At 41.7% G+C, this 23238-nt stretch overlaps 1 protein-coding gene across 1 annotated transcript in view; it reads right to left on the bottom strand.

Moving 5' to 3' along the window:
- RGPD4 (RANBP2 like and GRIP domain containing 4) overlaps positions 1 to 23238 on the bottom strand; it is a 42507-nt gene that overhangs the window by 2783 nt on the left and 16486 nt on the right. The window contains exons 19-26 of the mRNA XM_032226118.1: positions 21598 to 21695; positions 16938 to 21393; positions 6234 to 6398; positions 4517 to 4603; positions 3518 to 3720; positions 2648 to 2915; positions 1910 to 2002; positions 1633 to 1778 (exon numbers count right to left, since the gene is read on the bottom strand). Of these exons, the coding sequence (XP_032082009.1) occupies positions 1633 to 1778; positions 1910 to 2002; positions 2648 to 2915; positions 3518 to 3720; positions 4517 to 4603; positions 6234 to 6398; positions 16938 to 21393; positions 21598 to 21695 (5516 nt within the window). The remainder of the gene's footprint in view (positions 1 to 1632; positions 1779 to 1909; positions 2003 to 2647; positions 2916 to 3517; positions 3721 to 4516; positions 4604 to 6233; positions 6399 to 16937; positions 21394 to 21597; positions 21696 to 23238) is intronic.

Here is a 23238-nt window from a genome sequence, read left to right as displayed (position 1 = left end):
GTAACTGTGAAAGGGATTTGGAGTCCTAGTGGACAACCATTTAAATATGAGTCAGCAGTGTGCAGCAGTTGCCAAAAAAGCCAACCCAGTTCTAGGCTGCATAAACAGAGGGATAGAATCAAGATTACGTGAAGTGTTAATACCACTTTATAATGCCTTGGTAAGGCCACACTTGGAATATTGGATTCAGTTTTGATCACCAAGATGTAGAAAAGATGTGGAGACTCTAGAAAGAGTGCAGAGAAGAGCAACAAAGATGATTAGGGGACTGGAGACTAAAACATATGAAGAACAGTTGCAGGAACTGGGTATGTCTAGTTTAATAGAAAGAAGGACTAGGGGAGACATGAGAGCAGTGTTCCAATATCTCAGGGGTTGCCACAAAGAAGAGGGAGTCAAACTATTATCCAAGGCACCTGAAGGTAGAACAAGAAGCAATGGGTGGAAACTAATCAAGGAGAGAAGCAACTTAGAACTGAGGAGAAATTTCCTGACAGTTAGAACAATTAATCAGTGGAACAGCTTGCCTCCAGAAGTTGTGAATGCCTCAACACTGGAAGTCTTTTAGAAGATGTTGGACAGTCATTTGTCTGAAACGGTATAGGGTTTCCTGCCTACGCAGGGGTTTGGACTAGAAGACCTTCAAGGTCCCTTCAAACTCTGCTATTGTATTGTGTGTGTGTGTGTGTGTGTGTGTGTTTTCGTAGATTTTCATGGGTGTAGGTATGCTGGTCTTGTTTTATTCGGGTCTTTTCCCATATAAGATTGAGATTGTCTTGGCAACGTTTTGGTAAGGTCTCACTCGCATCTTCAGGCTGGGTTTTGGGCTTTCAATAACTTATACAGGACATGAAATTAATTTTGAAGAAACCAGGTTAATCTCCAAAACTGAACTCTTCAACAAGAGAATAATTATGGAAGCTATTCAAAATAGAGAAACACCCCCACAACATGAATAAATGTGACAATACCTCCCGCCTACCAGACATCTGGAAACCAGCCCTGGTAAACAAATGAGCCCCACCCACCACCCAGGACTTTACAACACAAAATAACAACAGACCCACAGCCAGCACCAATCAGCACCAATCTACCAATCATGATACAGCCACACATTCAATCAATCCACTTACTGAAACAATGCCAGCATTCCACACACACACACACCAAGATTCATAGAAAGACAGCAGCTCCGGCCACGCTTTAAGCCAAAAACACCAGCCTGAGGATGACGAGTGAGACCTTGCCGAAACGTTGCCAAGACAATCTCAATCTTACACGGGAAAAGACCCGAATAGAACAAGACCAGCATACCTACATACACCCGTGAAAATCTACAAAAACATACACACACACACACACACACAAACGTGTGTGTATATAAACACACACAGAAGCAAGTCTAGTTTTTTAAAAAAGCAATATATATCATATAATCATGTTAGTCTTTCAGAATTCTGAACACAATAGGCTAATTGCCTCCATTCTTAATCTTTTATTTCATGCAAGATCAATACTGACAAATGAAAATAATTAGGTTGACAAATAAATGGACCAATATTGAATGTACCTTATGCCAGGAAACTGAATAAATGGATATATTCCTTCTTAGATTCTAATTAGAAAACTTACCTCTGGCAGTGAAACTATTGGTTCAAAATGAATATCGTCACTGTGTACCACTTCTTCATCACTTGCATCATCATCACAATCTTCTTTAGCAGCTGCTTGTACTCCAAATACAGCTGCTCCTGTATTTGCCCATTTAAAATTTTTGTCTGTTTAGATGAGAAAATAAAGATATTAAAGCTTTTATATGTCCACATCAGTTCACTTTTCCTACCAATTTTTTAAATAAAAACTTCGGCTAATTTTCCCTCATTGATGATAGACAAGATGTATATTTTACCTTTAGAACCAAAAGCAAAATCCCCAGAATTGCTTGAAGCCAGATCAGCAAATGACAAGCCTGATACATTATCAAAGGAAAAGGGATTCTTCTCTATAAAAAAGGAAAATATACAATTTTATCTTCCATTATATACTAGCTTTCTTTTTCACCTTACATTGCAACCCTAACCATATGCCAAAGTGCAGATAGATATCCTCAACTTATGACCGGTTCATTAATGATTGTTTGAAGTTACAATGGCCTTGGTTGGGAAGGTTGCTTTACAGCCTAGAAAACAGTTCCAGCCATCATAAAACTTCTCCTCCCCAAGGTCACATGACTTCATTTTGGATGCTTGGCAACTGAATTGCATTTATGACTGGTTGTAGCAGTCACGTGATCACTTTTTGCTGACTTCCTTTGGGGTTTTTGTCTATGTGATACACTTAATGACTGCTGTAAAAACAGTAGAAAATCGGGTCGTCACATGGTGCCTCGACTTACAACCACGATGACTTACAACCAAAATTCTTGTCCCACTTGTGGTAAATCGAGGATTACTTAGGATACTACTAAAGCATTAGCATGCATAAAATCCATACTATTATCTGAATAAGCAAATTATCTCCCCATAATCTTCCCCTTTGACCTCCATGTACATTGACTTTTAACAAACTTGGAATTATGTTTACAGTTAAGAGGGATTTTTTTTGTCTAGCACAGCACATTCGACATTTTATACTTAGACAAATATACCTTGATTTACAGATGCTTCAGAACTGGAATCATTTTCCTTCTTATTTGATAAATCAACAGGTTTGTCATCTGTTCCTAATAAATTCTGAAAGCTTTGTGTAGTTTCAGGAGTAGAGTTGCCACCTGTTCTTAATGTATCCCATGTAGTATACATAGGGTTGGTTGTAGAATCTGATGCTTTAGTAATACTGCAGGCTACATCTGGTCCTTCTTCCTTACTGGAACACACATCATCAGTTGAAGTAGTTATTTCTTCTACCCGAGATTCCTGAAAATTGAAACCACATTTATTTTTATTGGTGTTTTTTTATGTAACATGTACCTGAAGATTCTTTAGGTAACTTCATCAGATAACACTTGAAACACAGGCATGACTTAGGTAATGAAAGTGTGTACAAAATCAATTATCTTGGCTTCATATTATATGCCTACATTAGTAAAAAAAGAATTTAAACAGTTACAAATTCCAAACTGTTATCCATAAACAAAGCATTTCCACAATCTGAATATGCACTGAAAAATGCTGAGAATTATCTTGTGCAAATGAACCTACCCAGATGTAACAGAAGGACAATATCCTAAGGAGTAGGATGTAATATTAGTAAATGACCAATTATTGAGTTAGCAGAAGAATATGGAAGACTCTAGTTTACATTCAACATGCACAGGAAAAAAATATCCTGAATGCAGCCGTATGTTTAGTACACATTTTTATATTGGTAGAAATGTTGTAGTACCAGAACAAAGTATAAACAGCAGATTGAACTTGAGTATGGGAAAAAATGGGAAATAGAAAAGTGAAGCTAACACATCACAATTGTGAGAAACTGACTTTGCATGGAGAGTACACCCAATTCTTCTGTTACTTACTTTTATTTCTTGAGTTTTTCTAAGTTCTGCCTCAAAGTCATCTAAGTTGTCATTGTCTTCATCAGTGTCACTGTTAATACCACAGAGAAAAGTTGGAGGAAACTTTAGAGCTTCTGCTTTAGCTTTTTCCTTTGGAGTTGGTTTCTTTTCCCAAACAACAATAGTGTCATTGCTAGTCTCTGAATCAATATGTTCCACAGCACCTGAACAGATAATATAGAAAATATCAGCCAAATAGAATAATAAAGTAAAGCTGTTAAATATGCTAAGTAAATTGGAGAAAGCTCTTACATAAGAGTCAAGCTAACATAGTGATGAATACTTTGGAAACAATGTGAGCAGACAGGGGCATCTGGAACTTTCAGAACCACATGGAAATCAAGATGAAGCTTCTTTTAAGAACAGAAAATTTTGTGTCTAATTTATGGTAACAATTAAGAGACATTTAAGAAACAATACAGGTTCAGCCTAAGGCTGAGGCATCAACATATTCAGTTGTAATGACCTTCAGTAGCAAAACAAAACTGCCTGAATAATTTTGGAATCCAGACCTCACAACTCCTAAGGATCACAAAGTCTAAAATACTAGTAACAGACTCCTTCGGTACTGCTACATTCTGAACAATAAAAATATTTTAACAACAACTGCAATTGGTGAAGAGCTCTTGTTTCGGGATTGTCGAAATCTGAGGGTCCTTTCCCCATATAGCTTAAGAGTCCAATGGAAAATCTGGCCAATTCACGGAAGTTTTGGAATTCAAACCTAACCATTCCTCTTTCCGCGTCCGAAAGGATGTGGAATAAGATTCCCTAAATTTATAGCTTCCATAAGATTAAAGTTACAATAACTTTAAATTTCCTTTTCTTAGTTTCCAATTACCATTTCATTCTGAAAATCTGTGCTCTAGCAGAAAATTATCAGAAGAGTTCAAAATTTCTTCCCTAATTTGTTCTAAGAAACTATAAAATTAATAATTAAATTAGATTAGTATTGTTTACTTGTATTCGTTACTTCTGAGTTCTCTGTAGGTTCTTCTAAATACAGTTTTCCATTAAGCCTTCTGACAGCCGTTTCATAGTCTTCATCTAAAATATGAAAACAAATAACCAGAGTGTGATACAACTTGCAACTGAAATTTACATGCAAAATATCACTTTAAACCCAAATCAGCAACGCATAGTAGTATTTATTGTACATAAAAATGGAATCACAGCAACAAAAGAAAGCCAAAGAACCTTGGAAAGGACAACCCACAGATACTTTCCCTTATCACTATTTGTGTTTTCCTCAGGAATAGAAAAACAAAATTTGACTGGCTGTAACAGATTAAGAGTTGGAAGGGACCTGTTAAGTAATCTAGCAGAAGACTCTATACCATTTCTGATAGATGGCAGTCCATTTTGTTTATTTCCTATCTTTATTACTTTTATAAATAATTCAAAGCGGTGAACATAGTCCTTCCTCTTCCTCTTTTTCTTCACAATTACAAGCCTGTAAGGTGAACTGGGCTGAGAGACAGTTACTGGCCCAAAGTCATCGAACTGGCTTTCATTCCTAAGGCAGGACTAGAACTCGTGACCCGACAAATGTGCGCACGACAAAAGCGCGGCGCTAAAACCGCGACATCAATGCGACGTCATCAACGCGGTGACAACAGCGCGGCGACAGAAGCGCGATTTAAGTTAAGGTAAGTGTTAGGTTTACAGCGCGCTTCTGTCGGCGCGATGTTGTCGGCGTGCTTCAGCGCTCGTTCGTCGGCGCGGTTTAGAACTCACGGTTTTGTCACCGCAGTTTAGTCGGGCGCGCTTTTGTCGTTCATCCTTTTGTCGGTGAACCCTAGAACTCACTGCCTCCCGAGTGCCTTTAATCACTAACAAAAGTGACTCCAATATGTATGATATGATATTCAATGCCAAACAAATGGCAAGCTTTATAAAACAAAGTTTAAAGGGGACAAGAAACCAGGAGGGCCAAAATCAATTGAGTTAAAGACAAATTATATTGCGAATGTAGTTTTGTTTTAAATTTTTGATGGGTGGGAGAGTTGTGAAATGGTTTTTGCTTTTTAAAAATGAAAGGCTGGCTCTCTAACAGTTTAAAACTATTTTATTTGCCATGGTTCTTTATTTCCAATGGACAAATCCTTGTCCTTGAACTTGCTGAAGGTAAAAAAAAAAGCATGACCAGCATTCAAGAGTGTTTATGACACAGAAAGGTTTCCAGACACTTCTAACATTCCTTTTCAGCTGGACCTGCAAGGGAGGTGCATTAGCTTTCACAATCTGTATATGATCAGACTTGAAACAAGCTGATCTTCCCTCTATTATTGTGCTATAGGTCTGCACTAGCACCCAGAAAGTGCAAAGCCACAATAAATTTCAAGGATCCACAGACCTGTGGGACCAGGTTCACACTTTCTTATGCTCATCAAAGCCTGGCACTCAGGCCAACCTAGCAAATTGGATGATCAGATTTTTTTTGATGGTGTATAATTTAGAATTTGTCTTTTACCTCCTTCCTTTAAGAGAGGGAGATGAAGAATGGGGCAAGTATTATCATTTTCACCCCAAATCTTCAAATAACTTTCTTTTGAAGAACACATTGATGCAGAAAAGCATGAGAATAAATAAAACCTTGTTGAATTGGTCAATGCTTTATCCTTTCTTATTCTTGGATCTTGTAAAAGACAAACGATTTTCAAGAAATCTTCCTTACCATCTTCATCTTCACTCAGATACCCAGGTTTATTCTTATAGCAGAAGAATGTTGGGGGTAATTTAAGGGATTCTGCAAGAGTTCTTTGATCAGGCGTTGGTGTTAACTCATACACGATCAATACATCATCTGATGGGATTGTATTTGGTTCCTTCTTAATCTCAACTGTAAAACAAGTTAAAAATTAATTTCTTCAGCAAGTCAGAAATTACAGTACCAGCACATGTACAAATAAAAGTATACAATTAATTTGAAGACAATATATTTCATACCATTCAAAAAGGAGGGAAGCTTAGTTAATATAAGAATTTTTTTTCAGCCAGGAACATAGGACAAAATCATGCCATGCTTCTCATTAGACAACTGTATTCAAACACATGTTAATTCTCATCCATTCCTTTAAAGACAACAGAACAATTCAGCAGCATTTTGATACAGGCTGAAATCCAAAGCCTGAAAGTAACTTCATGTGACTCTGTGCTTTGTTTCAAAACACTTTTCTAGGGAGTTCAAGGAAATTAAATAAATCATTCAGAGATGAAACTTGTAAAATATTAAAGCTACTACTCCACTAATTTTTATAAGACTTTTGGCACTTGTTTTAAAATCTAAAGAATGTTAACACATATAAAAAACCTTAGACCATTTTATCTTCATGGTCACCGCCCGCTTTTACAACTTGATTTAGAACTGGCATAGTTTCCAGAGTGAGGTGTGGGAGGAGTAACCATTGGGTATTAACCCAGCCTTCTTGCCCTTGGAGTCTGAGGATAATCTTTTGAAGCCACGCCTCTGATCCTCCTCTTGCTCTCCCAGATTAACCTCAGACTCCAGCCCAGAAGGAGTGTTTTCTGACTCTCCCTCACTTTGGAAATTTAGAGGTTTTTCTTGTGTAGGTTATTTTTTTCCTAGCATTTCTCTAGCCTTTCATCTCACCAAGAAGATCCAGCGCTGCATCTCTCCTCCAGTGTGTTCAGTGCTGCTAGCGAAGGCCTTGCTGCCCTGCTAGCACGTGCGCGCTCCCTAAGTGGCCGGACGGTCGCGCAAGAGGGAAAGAAGCCTCCGCACCGATTGGAGTGCATGGAGAGGCCTTCGCACGCCAGCCACCCAATTAAGGCTCCGGAGGACCGGGGAGCCACAGAGGATCGCCCCAGCGCTCTCCAGCTTCAGAGGCTCGCCATCTTGGATTAAACACGTGGCTGAGCGCGTGACCGGCAATCATCTACGGTAGCCGGGAGCGCTCAAGAAGCACCAAGGAGGCCGGAAGAGGTCTAGAGCGGCCCCCACTCTGCCGGTGGATCCACAGAGGGGTCTGAGTTCGGTGCAGGCTGGCTCTCGAGCCGCGGATCGGAGGCTGGAAGAAGAAGAAGCCTGAAGAGGTTTGTCTCAGCAGCTGAGCCGGCAGAGAGAGGAGAGATGAGCGGGAAAAAGAGTAAGTGCAAAGCAGACGTGGCGAGGAGCGGGGGTGCTGGGCCGAGATCCCTAGGGGACCCAGATCCAGCCGAAAGGACCTCCAGGGGGACTTTCCAGGCCACCAGAGGGAGGTCCCCCACCAGGAAGGACACCCCCAGGGCATCCACTAAGGAGGTTCGCCCTAAAGGAGGCAGAGCTACCAGGGCCTCATCTAGGAGATTTAGGGCGACCATCAGCCCATCACCTTCCAGGTCACGCTCCCCCCGCAGGCTCCCTGCACTGGCAGAGGCCCAGCCTCCCTCCCCTGGCTCCCCCAGGGGCCCAGGCAGGAGGCATAGCTCCATGTCGCCCCCCCCTTTCGCCTGCTCATTCCTTTGAAGCGAGGGGGGATCCCTTTGGGCGCAGGGTTTCCAGCCCAGCTAGGCCCAGGCTGGCACCAAATTCCCCAGAGGCAAGGGATCACCCACAGCCCCCAGAGCTCTGCCCTGCCCTCCCAGAGCTACCTAAGAGTTTCCAGGAGGTTCTAGCCAGGCCTTTAGCTCAAGTGATGGCCGCTGGGATGCAGCACCAACCCCAGGCCTCACAACAGGGATCATCCCGGGACCAGCCCAGAGATCATCAGACTCTTCCCAGAGCCTCGGCGGCCAGAGAGCACAGATCCCCTTCTCCCTCCACTGCCAGCGAAGCCTCAGATTTAGAAGAAGGGGAGCTGAAAGACGTGGGGTTCTCTGAGGATGAGGATGCTCAGTCTACGGATGCTCCCAACATCACGGGCCTGTTTCCCCCCTCCTTATTTAGCTCCCTACTCCGTAAGGCCAGGGACACAGTGGACCTGGATCCCCCTCCAGAACCCACACAGACCACTGCCACACCTAGCACCAGTAAGGGGAGGAAAAAGGGCCCCTTTCATAGACCCCCGGTTAAAAAGGAGGAGATTCCAACTCCAGAGATGTTTATGAAGGTCCTAAAATCCCAGTGGGTTAAACCAGGGACCTTTCCCAATCCGGGGGGCAATGAGCGGAGGTTTTATAACCTCAACCCCACCTTTGACCAGGCTCTCCAGCTCCCGGAGGTGGACAACCCGATCGCCACTCTAGCCTCAGCCTCATCCGTGGTGACGGGAGACATTGCAAACTGTCTTAAGCCAGAGGATAAGAAGGCGGAGACCGTGATACGTAAAACCTTTCAGGCAATAACCTGGGCCATTAGGGCCGCCGCTTCTGCTTCCTTTTTTAACAGATCCATGGTGTTGTGGCTGGAAGAGCTGAGGGACAGAACACCTGCCACAGAGGTTCGACTGCTGCAAGCCATTTTGAAGATGCTGGCAGCCATACAATTCTCTGCGGACGCTACCCTGGATGCAGTTAAGTTTGCGTCCCGAGCTTTATCTTCCTCCGTAGCATCCAGGCGCTTACTGTGGTTGTGCCACTGGCAGGCAGAGTCCCGAGCCAAATGGCACCTTGCAGGAGCAGACTATATCGGGGACAAGCTGTTCGGCGCCTCGCTGGACCCGCTTCTGGTGGAGAACAAAAACAAGAAGGTCCTCCCAGCCACGACCAGACGGTCAGATAACCGACACGCCCCCTACCCCAGGAGAACGTCCTTCCGCCAGCCTGATTCGGAGGCTCAGTCTCACAGGTACCAACCCCCCAGGTTCCACAGACAAGGGGACAGGCAGTCCTTTAGGGACAGATTCAGGGGCCAGCAGCAAGGCAAACGCCCCTTTCGAGGAGGAGGCGGTCGCCCATTACGCAGGTTCAAGTGATCCAGCCACAGATCACCCCATTGGCGGTTGCCTCACCCTTTTTGCGGATGCCTGGGAACGCATCAACTCTGACGAGTGGGTCCTCCAGACGGTTAAGCTCGGGTTACACCTGGAGTTCCGCTCGCAACCCCCCAACAGGTTCCGCACCTTCACCTCCTCTGCTGATGCGGGCCAAACGAGCCCTTAAGGCTAAGGCCATCAAACACCTTCTGGATATCAAGGCCATTGAAGAAGTCCCAGAGGGGGAGAGATGTTCCGGATTCTATTCCCACCTGTTTCTGGTTCCCAAAAGCTCAGGAGGGTGGAGAGCTATCCTGGACCTTAAACATCTCAATTCCAGGGTAGTCTACCGTAGATTCAAGATGATTTCCCTGAAGTCCATCTTAGAAGGAGTCCGACAGGGCGACTTCATGGCCTCCATCGACCTCATGGAGGCCTACCTCCATTTCAGCATCGCCCCAGAACATCACAGGTTCCTTAGGTTCTCACATGGGGGAAAGCATTTCCAATATAGGGCCCTCCCGTTCGGGCTGGCCTCAGCTCCCAGAACCTTTACCAAGGTGCTGGCTGCAGCCGCGGGTCACCTGCGTTCCCTACCAGTCCGCCTATTCTGCTATCTAGATGACATCTTAGTCCTAGCCAGGTCCCCAGCCACGGCCAGACAGGATCTGGGCACCACCACTGACAGCCTCAGGTCCCTGGGGTTTTCTATCAACCTGGAGAAGAGCCAGCTGGTCCCATCTACCAGGCTCCAACACCTTGGCTCTATTATAGATTCGGTGTCTGGGGAGGTGTTCCTCCCCCAGGAGCGAAAGGACAGTATTGTGCAGTTAATTAATGAAGTTTGTAGATTACGCTCTGTCCCTGTAGTTCTTCTTTCCAGGCTCCTCGGGAAATTCATTTCTTGTATAGGGATCGTGCCTTGGGCTCGCCTACACGCCAGGGAGCTGCAGTGGTTCCTGCTTCCATACCAGAAGGCGGGGACGAGCGACGCCAGATTCAAGATCCAAGTGCCGCCCCAGCTGCTGCTCTCATTACGTTCATGGCTGACCCCAGCACTGAGCAAGGGATTCCTCTTCAAGGAGCCAACGAGGAAAATACTCACAACAGACGTGAGCCTGTTCGGCTGTGGAGCACACCTGGAAGCTCAGATGGCCCCGGGACGCTGGACTCCAACAGATCTGCGCAACAACATCAACTGGTTGGAGCTCAGAGCCATCCACCTGGCCCTTCGACACTTCAAGACCACAGTCACCGGTCATCACATTCTGATCCTGACGGACAATGTGGCAGCCAAGGCCCACATGAACAGGCAAGGGGGCACCCACTCCAAGGCCCTTCGCGACGAGGTCCTCCGGTTGGGCAACTGGGCAGAGAGACATCTCCAGTCCATCAGAGCGGAACACATCTCCAGGACGGAGAATCAGCAAGCGGACTGGCTCAGCAGGGAGACGATCGACAAAGGAGAGTGGCAGCTCCACCCCAGCGTCTTCCAGCGGATCTGTGAAAGGTTTGGACAACCGACGGTGGATCTCTTCGCAACTCCAGCGAATGCCCAGCTGCTGAACTTCATAGCAAGGTTTCCCTCCAGAGGACCCATGGACACGGACGCCCTCCGCTGCAGATGGCCACCAGGTCTACTTTACGCATCTCCCCCGCTTCCCCTCATTCCCGGGGTTCTGAGGAGGCACGTGTCAGAGGGGGAAGAGATGATTCTAGTGGCTCCCTTCTGGCCACGTTGCCCCTGGCTAACAGACCTGGTGGAGCTGTCCTCAGCTCCCCACTGGACGATCCCCCGGAGGGAGGTGTCTCTACATCAGGGGTCTCTGGAACATCCAGACCCAGAATGGCTCCATCTGACCGCCTGGCGATTGAGCGGGAGCAGCTAAGAGAGGCCCAATATTCCTCCAAGGTCATTAGGACCGTCGAGGCATCCAGGAGGCAATCCACCACCTGCATTTACAATGCCTCCTGGGTGGCCTTTGCTGACTGGTATAAGGAAAGGGACATACAGCCTGCCTCGGTCCTGGACTTCCTGCAGGAAGGCCTGGAGAAGGGCCTCACCTCCAGCACTCTTAGGAGACAGGTCTCGGCCCTCTCCACCATTCTGGGGGCGGGGTGGACGCTCCACCCTTATCCCAACATCCGGTCCTCAAGCGCTTCCTCAAGGGAGCGGCGAATCTGAAACCCCCAGCGGTCCATCGATTCCCTTCCTGGGACCTCCCTACGGTCCTCCAGGCCTTGACGGAGGCATCGTTCAAACCCTTGAGGGAGGTTTCCCTTCAATTTCTGACCCTTAAGGTCGTCTTCCTGGTCGCCATCACCTCAGCCAGGAGAGTTTCTGAGATCAACGCCCTCTCCAGCAGAGCGGACCTCTGCACATTCCTAGAGAACCAGGTAATCCTCAGATTGGACCCCACGTTCATGCCCAAGGTCAATTCCCCCTTCCACAGGGCTCTACAGATAGTTCTGCCGGACTTCTGTCCGCAGCCCTCCAGGGATAGGGAAAGATCGTGGCACAGGTTAGACGTCAGAAGAGCCTTGCGCATTTACCTTAAGCGCACGGCTCCCTTTAGGCGGTCAGAAGCACTTTTCGTGTCATATCAACCTTCCACCAGAGGCGCTAAGGTCTCCCCGGCCACCATCAGCAGGTGGATAAGGGCGGCCATTTCACAGGCCTACCAGGCACGGGGTATTCAAGTTCCAGAGGGCATCACAGCGCACTCCACCAGGAGTGCGGCCACCTCAGCAGCCTGGGCCACCCAGGCCCCCATAGAAGAGATCTTCTGGGCCGCCACCTGGGCATCCCCTTCCCCATTCATTAGACATTACCGTCTAGATGCCTCCGCCTCCGCGGAGGCAACCTTTGGTAGGAGGGTGCTACAGGGAGTCCTAGACTCTCGAGGGGCTCAGGCCCAATAATCCCTCCCTAGGACATCTAGCTTTGGTATGTCCCAATGGTTACTCCTCCCACACTGGTAGTTGGTCTTACCTGAACTGTATGTTTCAGAGTAGGTGTGGGAGGAGTCACTTCCCCCCCCCCTTGTTTAGGGCGCCCCGCGCCAGGGGCCTGAGTAGCTCAGTGGTCATTCAGGGTCAATAGGAAGGATATGTGCTTGCGCTGTTCTGTGTTCTTCCTTCCAGGGCTCTGATACGACTATCGGTTAATCTGGGAGAGCAAGAGGAGGATCAGAGGCGTGGCTTCAAAAGATTATCCTCAGACTCCAAGGGCAAGAAGGCTGGGTTAATACCCAATGGTTACTCCTCCCACACCTACTCTGAAACACACAGTTCAGGTAAGACCAACTGCCATTTTCTTCTTTGGGGGAACACATGGAGAATAAGGGAATTTTGTTTCCAATGCTCTCTTCTTCTTTTCTTTTCCTAGCACCCAGCATACTGGCTCTGTTCCGTTCTTAGAGTCTGCATTTTTCCCCTCCTATGGAAAACAAGGTCTGAACTTTTTAATTTTGTGGATGTGCCCACAAAATTGTCGTTATTTGGCTATTTGGAATTCAATTTATTTTAATGAAATTAAATTTGTTAAATATTTCTTATGATGGGAACTCTCTTATGGATTCCAAGTGCTGCTAGATTTGCAATATACAAGTCGCAATAAACTAACAAACAAATTTCCTGTGACAGAGGGTTTTATAGTGGAGTTCATTCTGAATTTTCAAATTGATTTTAGTATCAATATTTTATGTATCAATTCTCAGGACCAGGACTAATTAGGGACAAGATTTGTCCAAAGATAAAATAATCCACCAATTTCTCACAGAACAGTATTAATAGAATTACAATCTAAAAAGTAGTTTATTCAATTCAGAGACTAAAAATTGTCAGTTCTACAAGCTAGATTTGTAGTGGAATGTACTCTGGATTCTCAAGAGGGACGGTGTGCATTCCAGAAAAACAAAATATACTGTAGTTTGTGTGGTAAGGGGAGTATTATTAATTTTCACTATTAATTTTCAGAATATATGTTTTGTATTGCAAGTAGCCTGATTTAGTAGTTTGGCAATATTTCTATCTATAAATGAGGAACAATAAATGAAAATGACTTAGAAGACCTCAGCATGTCTTTCTTAGTCTTTGGAGCCTGACAAGACCAGAGCACAAAATAGATTCCACCGAAGAGTAAAACTACTTTTATTTAAATTGTCTATAGTTGCAATCATCTGTGATATAAAAGCAGGATCGACTGGATTAATCAACTGCCTTGGCCTGTTTCCAAAGCAAAACAGCACTGAAAAAAATCTCTCCTTTTACTTTTCTTTTCTTTTTACACGTACCGACTTATGGGTGAAGAGAAGGTGGTAAAAGGAGAAAACACCAGTGATTAGAAACCCAGTTTGGATTGGTATTCAAAGGCAACAGACTAGAAAGCAGATACTATGATTTCTAGTCCCCCTTAGCAGGAAGGCAGCTCAATGATTTTGGGTCGGTCATTCTCTTAGCTTCAGGAAGAAAGCAATGGGAAAGTACTTTCATGCCTGCTTACTGTGAGTGTGTTTCCACTAAAAATGCTAACCAAATCCTGAATAGGTGATAGATTGAATGTTACAGAATTGTAACAGAACTGTAGAATTAAGGATTCTAGGATGTATGTTTTTGTGCAAAATGCTTTAGTAAAAAGAAAACCCTAAGCGAATTAGATTCAACTTTAATAAAATCTAAGCCTGTGAGCTTTTGCTTTTTAATAATTCTATTTTATAAGCTGAAAAATTAATCAAGACATTTGGCAATTTCATAATAATTTTAAAAAACAATAAAATTCACTTCTGTTTTCAATTGAGTGACTCCAGAGTGCATGTGTGTATCTGTCTACCTATCTCTGCATGCACTACATACATGCACACACATGGGGATCGGTTGCAAGGAAGGCGTAAGTTTGCAATACATGTAAGTAGTATTGAAGTTTCCAAAAAGTTCTCTGTTCCGATAATAGAGAAAACTAGCATGAAAAAAATTGTTTCAAATAAAATTTGAAAATCTAAATGTTAGCAATTTATAGAATTTTTGGCTTGGATTTAAAGATCTATAAAATTCTATTTATAAGATGACTGTGAAGCAAATATTTACCAGAAGTTTCCTATGCTATTACCACCTGCTAACAATCTCCTCTGGAATATGAAGAACCTATGAAAAATAGAATAAGAAGTTACAGAAGGAAGCAGTCTCTTCCTTACTGTTTTTTATTGTGGAGTCCTTGCTGCTTTCTGAGTTTGGTTGTTCGATGTTACCCACCTGGATAACATCATCAATGCTACTGAGTGAGGTTTGCTTCCTGTTAATATACAGTAGCTTGCCCTATCAGTGTTGGTGGGGTGTGGCTTTGGCTTTCCTCTTGAGAATATTTCCTCCTTTCTTCACCCCAAGACAGATAATGAAATATTGCAAGCAAACGGAGAACACCAAAGGCTCCACAGTTCAACCCTGAGCTACAGATATTCTCTTCTCTTGGTGCTCTCTTCTATTGATAACTCTTTCACTAAATAGAAAAAAAGTCCCTCTGTTAATCTATGGGCCAGTTTGGACTGAGAATATCATATCTGTAATGAAAAAAATTTTTTAACACTGCATTTTTTAATTGGATGAAAAGGCACCAGCTTTGAAATAGTAAAGAAGAAAAATAGAATTAAAAGCAAAGATTGTGGACAATTGATACTTTGGTAGTCATGCTTGTTCATAAATAAGCCAAATCCTCTGGAAAGAATTTTGAAAAAGAGAAACACCTTATATGTTAATACAATACACTCCCATAATTAAAATTTACTTTAAAAGGATAATACAATTCTTTCAAGTTTCTTCTACCTTCCATCAAGACCAGCAAGCACCCTTACTAAATTTCTATCATTGTAAGTCAAGCAACAATTGAAAGCCAATCAATAGATAAGTGCATAGAAGATAAAAGAACTAAACAATCCAAACTGAGAAGTGTTTAATCAGCCTTTATATCACAAATCAATGCAATCTATTTTTTTCAACGTGCATGTTAATCTTTCTGTTTCCACACTGTTAAAATAAGTTATTTGATAAGAATTTGAAAGCTATCAGTGATTTCCAAGAAGTGATGCACCACTTCATTCATAGTAAATACCTTCACTACTGGATTGAGAGGGGGATGAACTCGTCCAAAAGGCCATTGGGTTAGATTTAAAAAGACTAAAATTAAATCCTAAAAAATAAATTGTATTAATATAAGTACTAAGTTACCATTACTAAAGGAGAAATGGGAGCTGTTGGATAATTAAAAATGACAGTAATATTGCATGTTTACAATACTCAACTAGGATTGCATTGTTATTTTTATATTTCTATCTGCAATAGTTACAAACTTAAAGCAAAACTTGCAGTTCTGCAATTCTTTAATCATTTCTTCTCTATATCTTTTTTAAAGATTGTATTAAGTTTTTTCCCCATTATAGTCATCATTAGAAACTGATTCTACTTTCTATTGTCACTGAAAATAACAGCTGGAAGAACTCATACTCTATGCCAGGGCTGTCAAACTCCCAGCCCATGGGCCGGATGCATCACGCGCTGGCCATGCCATGCCCAGTTAGGGAAACGGGGGGAAAGTCCCGATATATATCGTGATGCTGCCATGACACCATGAGATTGACACCCCTGATCTATGCTGATGCCTTTTATCAGTAAGTCATGATGATTATATTCACACACAATGCTTTGACTAAATCAAATACAGTTTACTATACAACTCATGACCCGTCAGGTCAGCATTTCAGATATATTTTCTTACTAATCATAGAAACAGATTGACCAAGAGCAAAAAAGCAATTGTACAGAGTCATGGACACATTCTCTAAACTGAGGTACCTTTGTTCAAAAATTGTTGCACTGTTTCATCCAATTAAATGTTACAGACTCGTAATATAAAATATAATGGTGGATTTATACAAAATGCAAACCTCAAACATAAACTGTATTATAGCTTAAAGCAAGATATATTATTTAAAATGAGATAACCTCTATTCAATTTTCTGATTCTTGCCCCCACCATACTAGGCCTTTCTTGAGGCTTCTTCATCCTTAAAGGTGGCTTTTTGGGGAATCAAATGAACAGTAAAGTCTGGATATAACCTGGGAATTATGTGCTAATAGATGCAATTCAATTGCACCTGTATCTCTAAAATTTAATTACAGAAAAATATCTATGAGAAATGCATATAACAAATACATTTAAATTTTTAGGCCATTTCATTAATTACTTAAGATGATTCTGTTTTGATTTTTCAGGAAATAAAAAAAGCAGCAAAATATTAGCATCTAAAACCATACCCAAAGATGTAATTGTAGATATAAAAAAAAATCCTAAAGACAATTATAGAAATCTATCTCTAACAGAAACATTTTAAGTTTAGCATTGCAGGTTTAGTAAAAAAAAGTGTTTTGATAAGCGTCATAAATTTTTAAAGGCAGGTGATACAAAAATAAAGATACACTGTATTAAAAGACCAGCTGCAGCTTGTTAAGTAAACTACAATTCAAGAAATGCTTACCTTTTTCTAGTAATTTGAATGAAAAGTTAGAAACTGCTTCTGCCTTTGAGGTAGCCACTGAGGATTCTCCTTGGCCTTCTGAGGGCTTCCAATTAGCAGCATTACTATTTTCTTGATGTTCCCCATGTCTGCAAGCCATAGCATCCTGCGAGCTATCTGGGTTTTTTGCATTCATGGTCTGACACATTGAATCATCATCACTTTTGCCCTTGGGAGGGGCATTAAAACTGAAACCAAAGAGTGATCCTGTTGCTGATGTGTTTCCAAATGTAAAAGGCTTTGATTTTTTGTTATTAAATATAGTTTTAACAGATTCGGAGCCAAATACAAATTTAGGAGGGGAAACAACAGCTTTCGTTGGCATCTCGGCTGTGCCCTCAACTACTGAAGTCTCTGCAACTTCGACAACTGTTTCTTCAGCCTCCTTTAAATCAGTTCTCTCCCTGGTGGTTTCTTCCAATACTGCAACAGCAATCTTTCCACAGGGAGATTCTTTTGGGGTGTTAGTACGGGAAGAGAGTGGTGTGATTAATATGTCTTTTTCTTGAGCATGTATTGCTTCCTCAAAAATGTTCTTAAATGAATCAGCAACATCCTGAAGTTTAAACCGCACAGCCAAGAGCTCCATCTTTCTTTCCCCTTCGGCAAAGTCACATGCAGTCCATACCCAGGCTCGCTCTGCTCCTTTCATTGGCTGGATGCTCATATTGGGAGTTATTCTATGGTTGGCACAAAGCTTTAACACCTGATCCCTTCTCATAACTACACGGACCTGCTTAGTATCATAGTTCTGTAAGATCTTTATATCCCCAATGCCCTTCTCTTTCCATTGGTGAGCATCTTTATCGTATCTATATAGTTTAGCTCGGTGACTAAAGACCACTTGCTCATTTTCTTCTCCACTGGTAACTTCCACAAGGTCAGGTAAAGGTACAACTGGTTCAAAGTATGGACCATCTCTTTCATCTTCTTGGGTGACATCAGATTCTTCATCTGTACCAACAGAAACCCTACTCTGATTCTGTTTGGAAGGAGATTTTGAAGGACTTAGTGCGGATTTGAAACTGAAGTTAAATCCTGTGGCAGACTCTCCAAATCTAAATAGATTTTTCCTCACAGGGCTACTTGCCCGAGGCATTGAATACACTGAACTGTCGGTGCTATCATCCAGAGCTTCTCCACGCAAGTCATAGTTGTCCCACTCTAATGTAGGTCCAGTACTTTCAGCATGTGGCTTTATAACTAGATCGGAACTGTTAGAAGAAGACACTAAAGTTTTCTCTTCGTCTGTGAGTTTAGTTTTATCGTCTGTAAGGAAGGTTTTGAGATCTTTCAACCCACTTTTCATTTCTTCTGCTTTTTGTATCAGCTCAGCTGTCTTTCCACTGTCTACAAGTTTGTGTGGGGTTTGAAGTGGTATATCCAGCAACAGTCTTTGACATTCTTCAAATTTCAGTCTGAATTCCTCAGCCTGTTCTGAAAATTTGAATTTAGCTGCTAATTGCTCCAGCTTTGCATCCCCATCAGAGAAGTCATTAGCCAGCCACATCCATGCTTTGTCTGAGCCAGAGAGAGGTTTCAGGTTCATAGTAGTTGTGATCCAGTGATTTGCACAAACCTTCAATACTTGTTCACGCCTCATGAGCATCCGGAGTTTACCATTAACTTCATTCTTAAGGATTTTCAAGTTGCCCACGCCACGCTCTTTCCACTGCTTACTTTCTGCATCAAACCTGAACAGTTTCACTCTTTGTGAATACAGTATCTTCTCATCCTCTTCCCCTGTCACAAGTTCCACTTTTTCAGGCATCTGAACAACAGGTTCAAAATGAATATCATCACTATCTTCTGTTTTATATGCCTCATCATCTTTTTCAAGGTCGGCAGAAGTATTTAGCTTGGAAGACATTTTAGAAGTCTGAGAAGAAAAGAGTTTTTCACCTGCACCTGAGAAACCCTTAAAATTAGGATCTTTTTGACCAAACTTAAATCCTTCACCTGATTTGGCAAGATCAGCAAAAGTGAAAGTACTGCTCTGATGACCAAAAACCAAATCACTGCTTGGTTTGTTACATGCACTGGGAAGCTCTGTTTCAGTCTCTTTCTCACCGATCTTCTCTTTATCATCAATACTTTTAAAGACATTAACTTCTTTCTTTTGTTCAGCATTTGCAGCCTCTTTACTAGAGTCCTGAATACCAAATTTAAATTCTCCTGGTGGGATAGGCATTGAAAAATTAAACCCTCCCTTTATAGCCTTTGGCTCAGTAGTAACAGGAACCTGGAATGGAAAGGGAGACTTTTCTTGCTCTGGGGGAACGCCAAATTTAAAAGTCTTGCCTGCTATTTCACATTTAAAACCTGTCTCTTGTGGTTTGCAAGCAGATTCAGATAACTTGCTCTTGAAGCCAAAAGCAAATGGTGGGCCACTGGGGGCAGCATCACAAGAGGGATTTGGAGACTGACAAGCTGCACAAGTTAGCAAAGAGCCTTCATTGCGTACTAAACATATACCACAGTCCCACTGTCCTTCCTTCTTCATAAAAGCAGACCCAAAGCCACTCTGTGGAACTTTTGAAGTATCTTTTGAAGTAGCCGTTTGGCCAAATTTGAATGTGGTTTGAGAACCAAATGCTGGAGTGCTGATTCCACTGGTATTCTTGCAGCTAATGCAATGAGAGGCACTTGCTTCATTTTTCCGAGAACAATTCTTGCATTGCCACTGGTTCTCTACGGTAGTATGAAGAGGTCCAAATGTATTCTGTGTTCCCTCACTGCCAGGCTTTAAAGATGCAGATGATTCTTCTGGAAGTACAGCCTGGGCTTCCCAATTAGATGGGTTTGGAGACTGACATGCTACACACGTTTGTGAGGTTATTTCATTCCTAACTAAACACGTGCTACATTCCCACTGGTCTTTCTTCAACATGAACTGCTCTCCAAAGCCATAGGTTGTTTGTGTTCCAGACACATCTTTCCCAAATGAAAAGGATGTTGGTGTAGTTCCACCTGATGCAACTGAGAAAGTATTCCTGGCATTGGCATTTTTCGCTGTGCTGTTAATGTCAGGACTAGGAACCTGAGAGCTACCACCGAAGGGGGTCCCCCCGCTCTTGAAGTGAAATCCAGAATTGAGGAATCCAGTTTCAGCTTTACCAGGCTCTTTCCTATCCTGTGTAGCAGTTTCTCTTGATGGCCTAATGTTTGGAATCACTTGCCGACCAAGGTCTGATCCAGCACCTTTCAAACTATTTTGTGCTTCCTGAAATTTATGCTTGAAAAGGATTGCTTCTTCCGGAGTTTTAAATCTAATGGCAAGTTGCTCAGGTTTTGGCAATTCATCTGCATAATCCAAAGCATGCCATACAAAAGATTTGTCTGACCCAGCATTTGGTTTCAAAGCCATATCAGGATTTATATAATGATTTGCACAAATTTTTAGCACTTGTTCTCGTCTCATAAGTAGTCGAATTTTGCCTGTTATTTTATGCCTCAGAATTTTGACATTACCAACACCTCTTTCTTTCCATTCTCGGCATTCAGTGTCAAAACGGAAAAGTTTTGCTCTGTTACAGAAGATCTCTTCTTCATCTTCTTCACCTGTTTTTACTTCAATCTTATCAGGCAGAGGGACAACAGGTTCAAAATGTGGACCATCATCTTCTTCATCACCACCACCGTGGACACTGCCACCCTCTGTTTCATAACTTCTGTTTGCTCCATCTGAGTTTGGCGTCCCAAATACAGGTTTGCCAAATTCTTGACAACCGAATACATCATCCTTGCCAAATCCAGAAGGCTTTGATTGAGTATGTCCCATTTTATCTGTTAATGAAACACCAGAAGAATTTTTACCACCAAAACTGATTATGTTGCGCTGTCCTGCGACATATTCAGGAAGTGGTTTCTGTCCCATGTATCGATCATCTTTAATGGGTTTATCTGATGTCAAAAGACCCAATAGGCTGTCACTGTTGTTATAGCTTGCATTATGGGGCTGTCCCACAACTTGAGGCGATGAAAAAGTGAAATCTCCATCATTAGATTTGAAATTAGAATTAAATTTAAAAGTGGTTGGCTGGGTAGAAGATATTAATGAAGGTTTTGTTCCATCTGCTGTTGCAGGAGGCTGTCCAAAGTTTGACTTCCCAAATTCTATCACTTTTGTTTCTGCAGATCTGGAAACAGGAGGTGCTGTGGAAGGTTTTGTAAAGTAGCCTGGTTCGGGGAGGGGTGGATTTGTGCTTGTTGGTGGCACACTGTAATTGTAGTAGTCTTCATTGCCTCGTGGAGACAAAATTCCAGTTGCAGAAGAATCAAAACGCAGTGGTGCACCATACATATCTTGTGAAAACATACAAGCAGAGGTATTCTGCAGTGGAGGAGTATGCATGGGCTGTTGATATGTATATATATGTTGCTGCGGCGTAAGTCTATTCATGGCATAGACAGGAGCCTAAAAAAGAACAAAGCTCCGTATTAGGTTTAATGCATCCTTTATCAAACACTGAATACTATTTTTTTTTAAAAAAATGCTTTGTTTTCATTATTTTCTGCTAATTTCTACGGTGTTTTGCAAACTATGCAACTGCCTCAACTTTTAAAAGATAAAGAATACAATTGGAAGCTTACCCCCCTTTCCAGAAACACTGAACCTTACCTTTGTAGGAGTCACATTGGTTGCTGCTGTTCGTAGAAGATACTGAGAATTATATGCTGGTGATGGATTGTAATAGACTGATGGTCCTGTAGTAGCAACTGAACACACAGAAAACATCAGTTAGAAAATGTATACATTTCCTGCCATTGTTACCATAATATGATGGCATAGTCTAATACTTAGAACTTACGATCATTTTTAAACCAGACTTTAAGATTAAAATATTAGTAAATTGAAACTTTCTTAAATTCCCCTTATCCCTAAATAAATTATTTTAATAAAAACCCCTTCTAAACAAACTATTATCCAATTAAAATTCCTCATTGTTGGAATGCCATTCATTATCAATCTTCAATGAAATCTTCTAAAACTCTTTAATAATACAGGAATTTTATTCATTGTGCCATTATGATAAAACACAATAAAGGTAAATCAAAATTAAGTATAGCATAACCCAGTATTATGATATACATAATTTAGGCACATTATTTTTAGAACATAATAAAGCATAAATTCAGTATTAGCCTATAATAAACAGTAAAAAAATTACAAAATATTTCTTCAGTTTCTCAAGGTCTTGCAAAAAGAAGCATTTTAAGAGATTTTTTAAACTAAGCTTTTTTTAAAAAATTGAACTTACAGGTTACTCAAGGGAGAAATCAATTCCAAAGAGTAGTAGTTAAATGAGTAAAAGCCCTAAAATGTGAGGTGGCAAAGTTTTCATAAAGAGACCAAATGACTTTGAGTACATTACCAAGCTGAGAATAATTTCTAATCAACTTTTTGATTAACAGTCTATTCCTCTATGCCTGATCCAGAAGCTTAACATCAGCAATTTAAACTATCAACATTCCCAAAGGCCCATCCAACAAGGGAAAATAAGATATGTCAGGGAGATATCAGGAGATATTCGGGGTCATTTAGATTCTTCAGTAAGATTTCTTTGGTTTTTTGCTAGTCTAAACTTCATATAAACGGAACCATCAACCTTTAGCAAGTCTACTGTAGTCCTAACTTTTAATATCTCAACTTTAAATAAAGCATTTAAAATTTATTAAAATTTAAAAGTATTAAAAGTTAAAATCTTTCAGCAACAATATTGTAATATGAAAAATTTAAGACTTTTTATACTAATAAATACTCATCATAAAGCTACCCATTAAGTGTTATTTTGAACCTCATGGAAGCCTAGCCAAGAAATAATTATTTAGCTAAAAGGTACAGTGGAGACAATAGGAATATGATTACCAAGTACGATAACAATTAACTAAAAACCTAACAGTATCATTAAATGTAATCATAGTTCTTAAGGAAACCTAACCACAATTACTACTTTCATACTTATGACAAAACAATTATTCTAAAATGTTCAGAGCCAGCAAACAATACCTTTAATGCAAACTTTGTAAGATTGGACTAATCATTAAAATTGACCAAAAAAACCCTAATTGTTCCATTAAATTTAACCTTAAGACCTCAAGGACATCTAATGCTAACAGCAAAAGAAATATATTCAATGGGTTCTCTCAGAAAGCGCTGCCTACTGAAACATGAATTTAAGTCTACCATTAACCAGAAAACTCAATAGAAAGCTAACCAGCAAATCAAATGAGCTACAGATCTGAAGGAAGTCTAAGTTTA

This window comes from Thamnophis elegans, chromosome 11 (assembly GCF_009769535.1).
Source record: "Thamnophis elegans isolate rThaEle1 chromosome 11, rThaEle1.pri, whole genome shotgun sequence".
Lineage (NCBI taxonomy): Eukaryota > Metazoa > Chordata > Lepidosauria > Squamata > Colubridae > Thamnophis > Thamnophis elegans.
The sequence above is the reverse complement of the archived record's forward strand: the minus strand, read 5'-3'. Positions and strand labels throughout refer to the sequence as shown.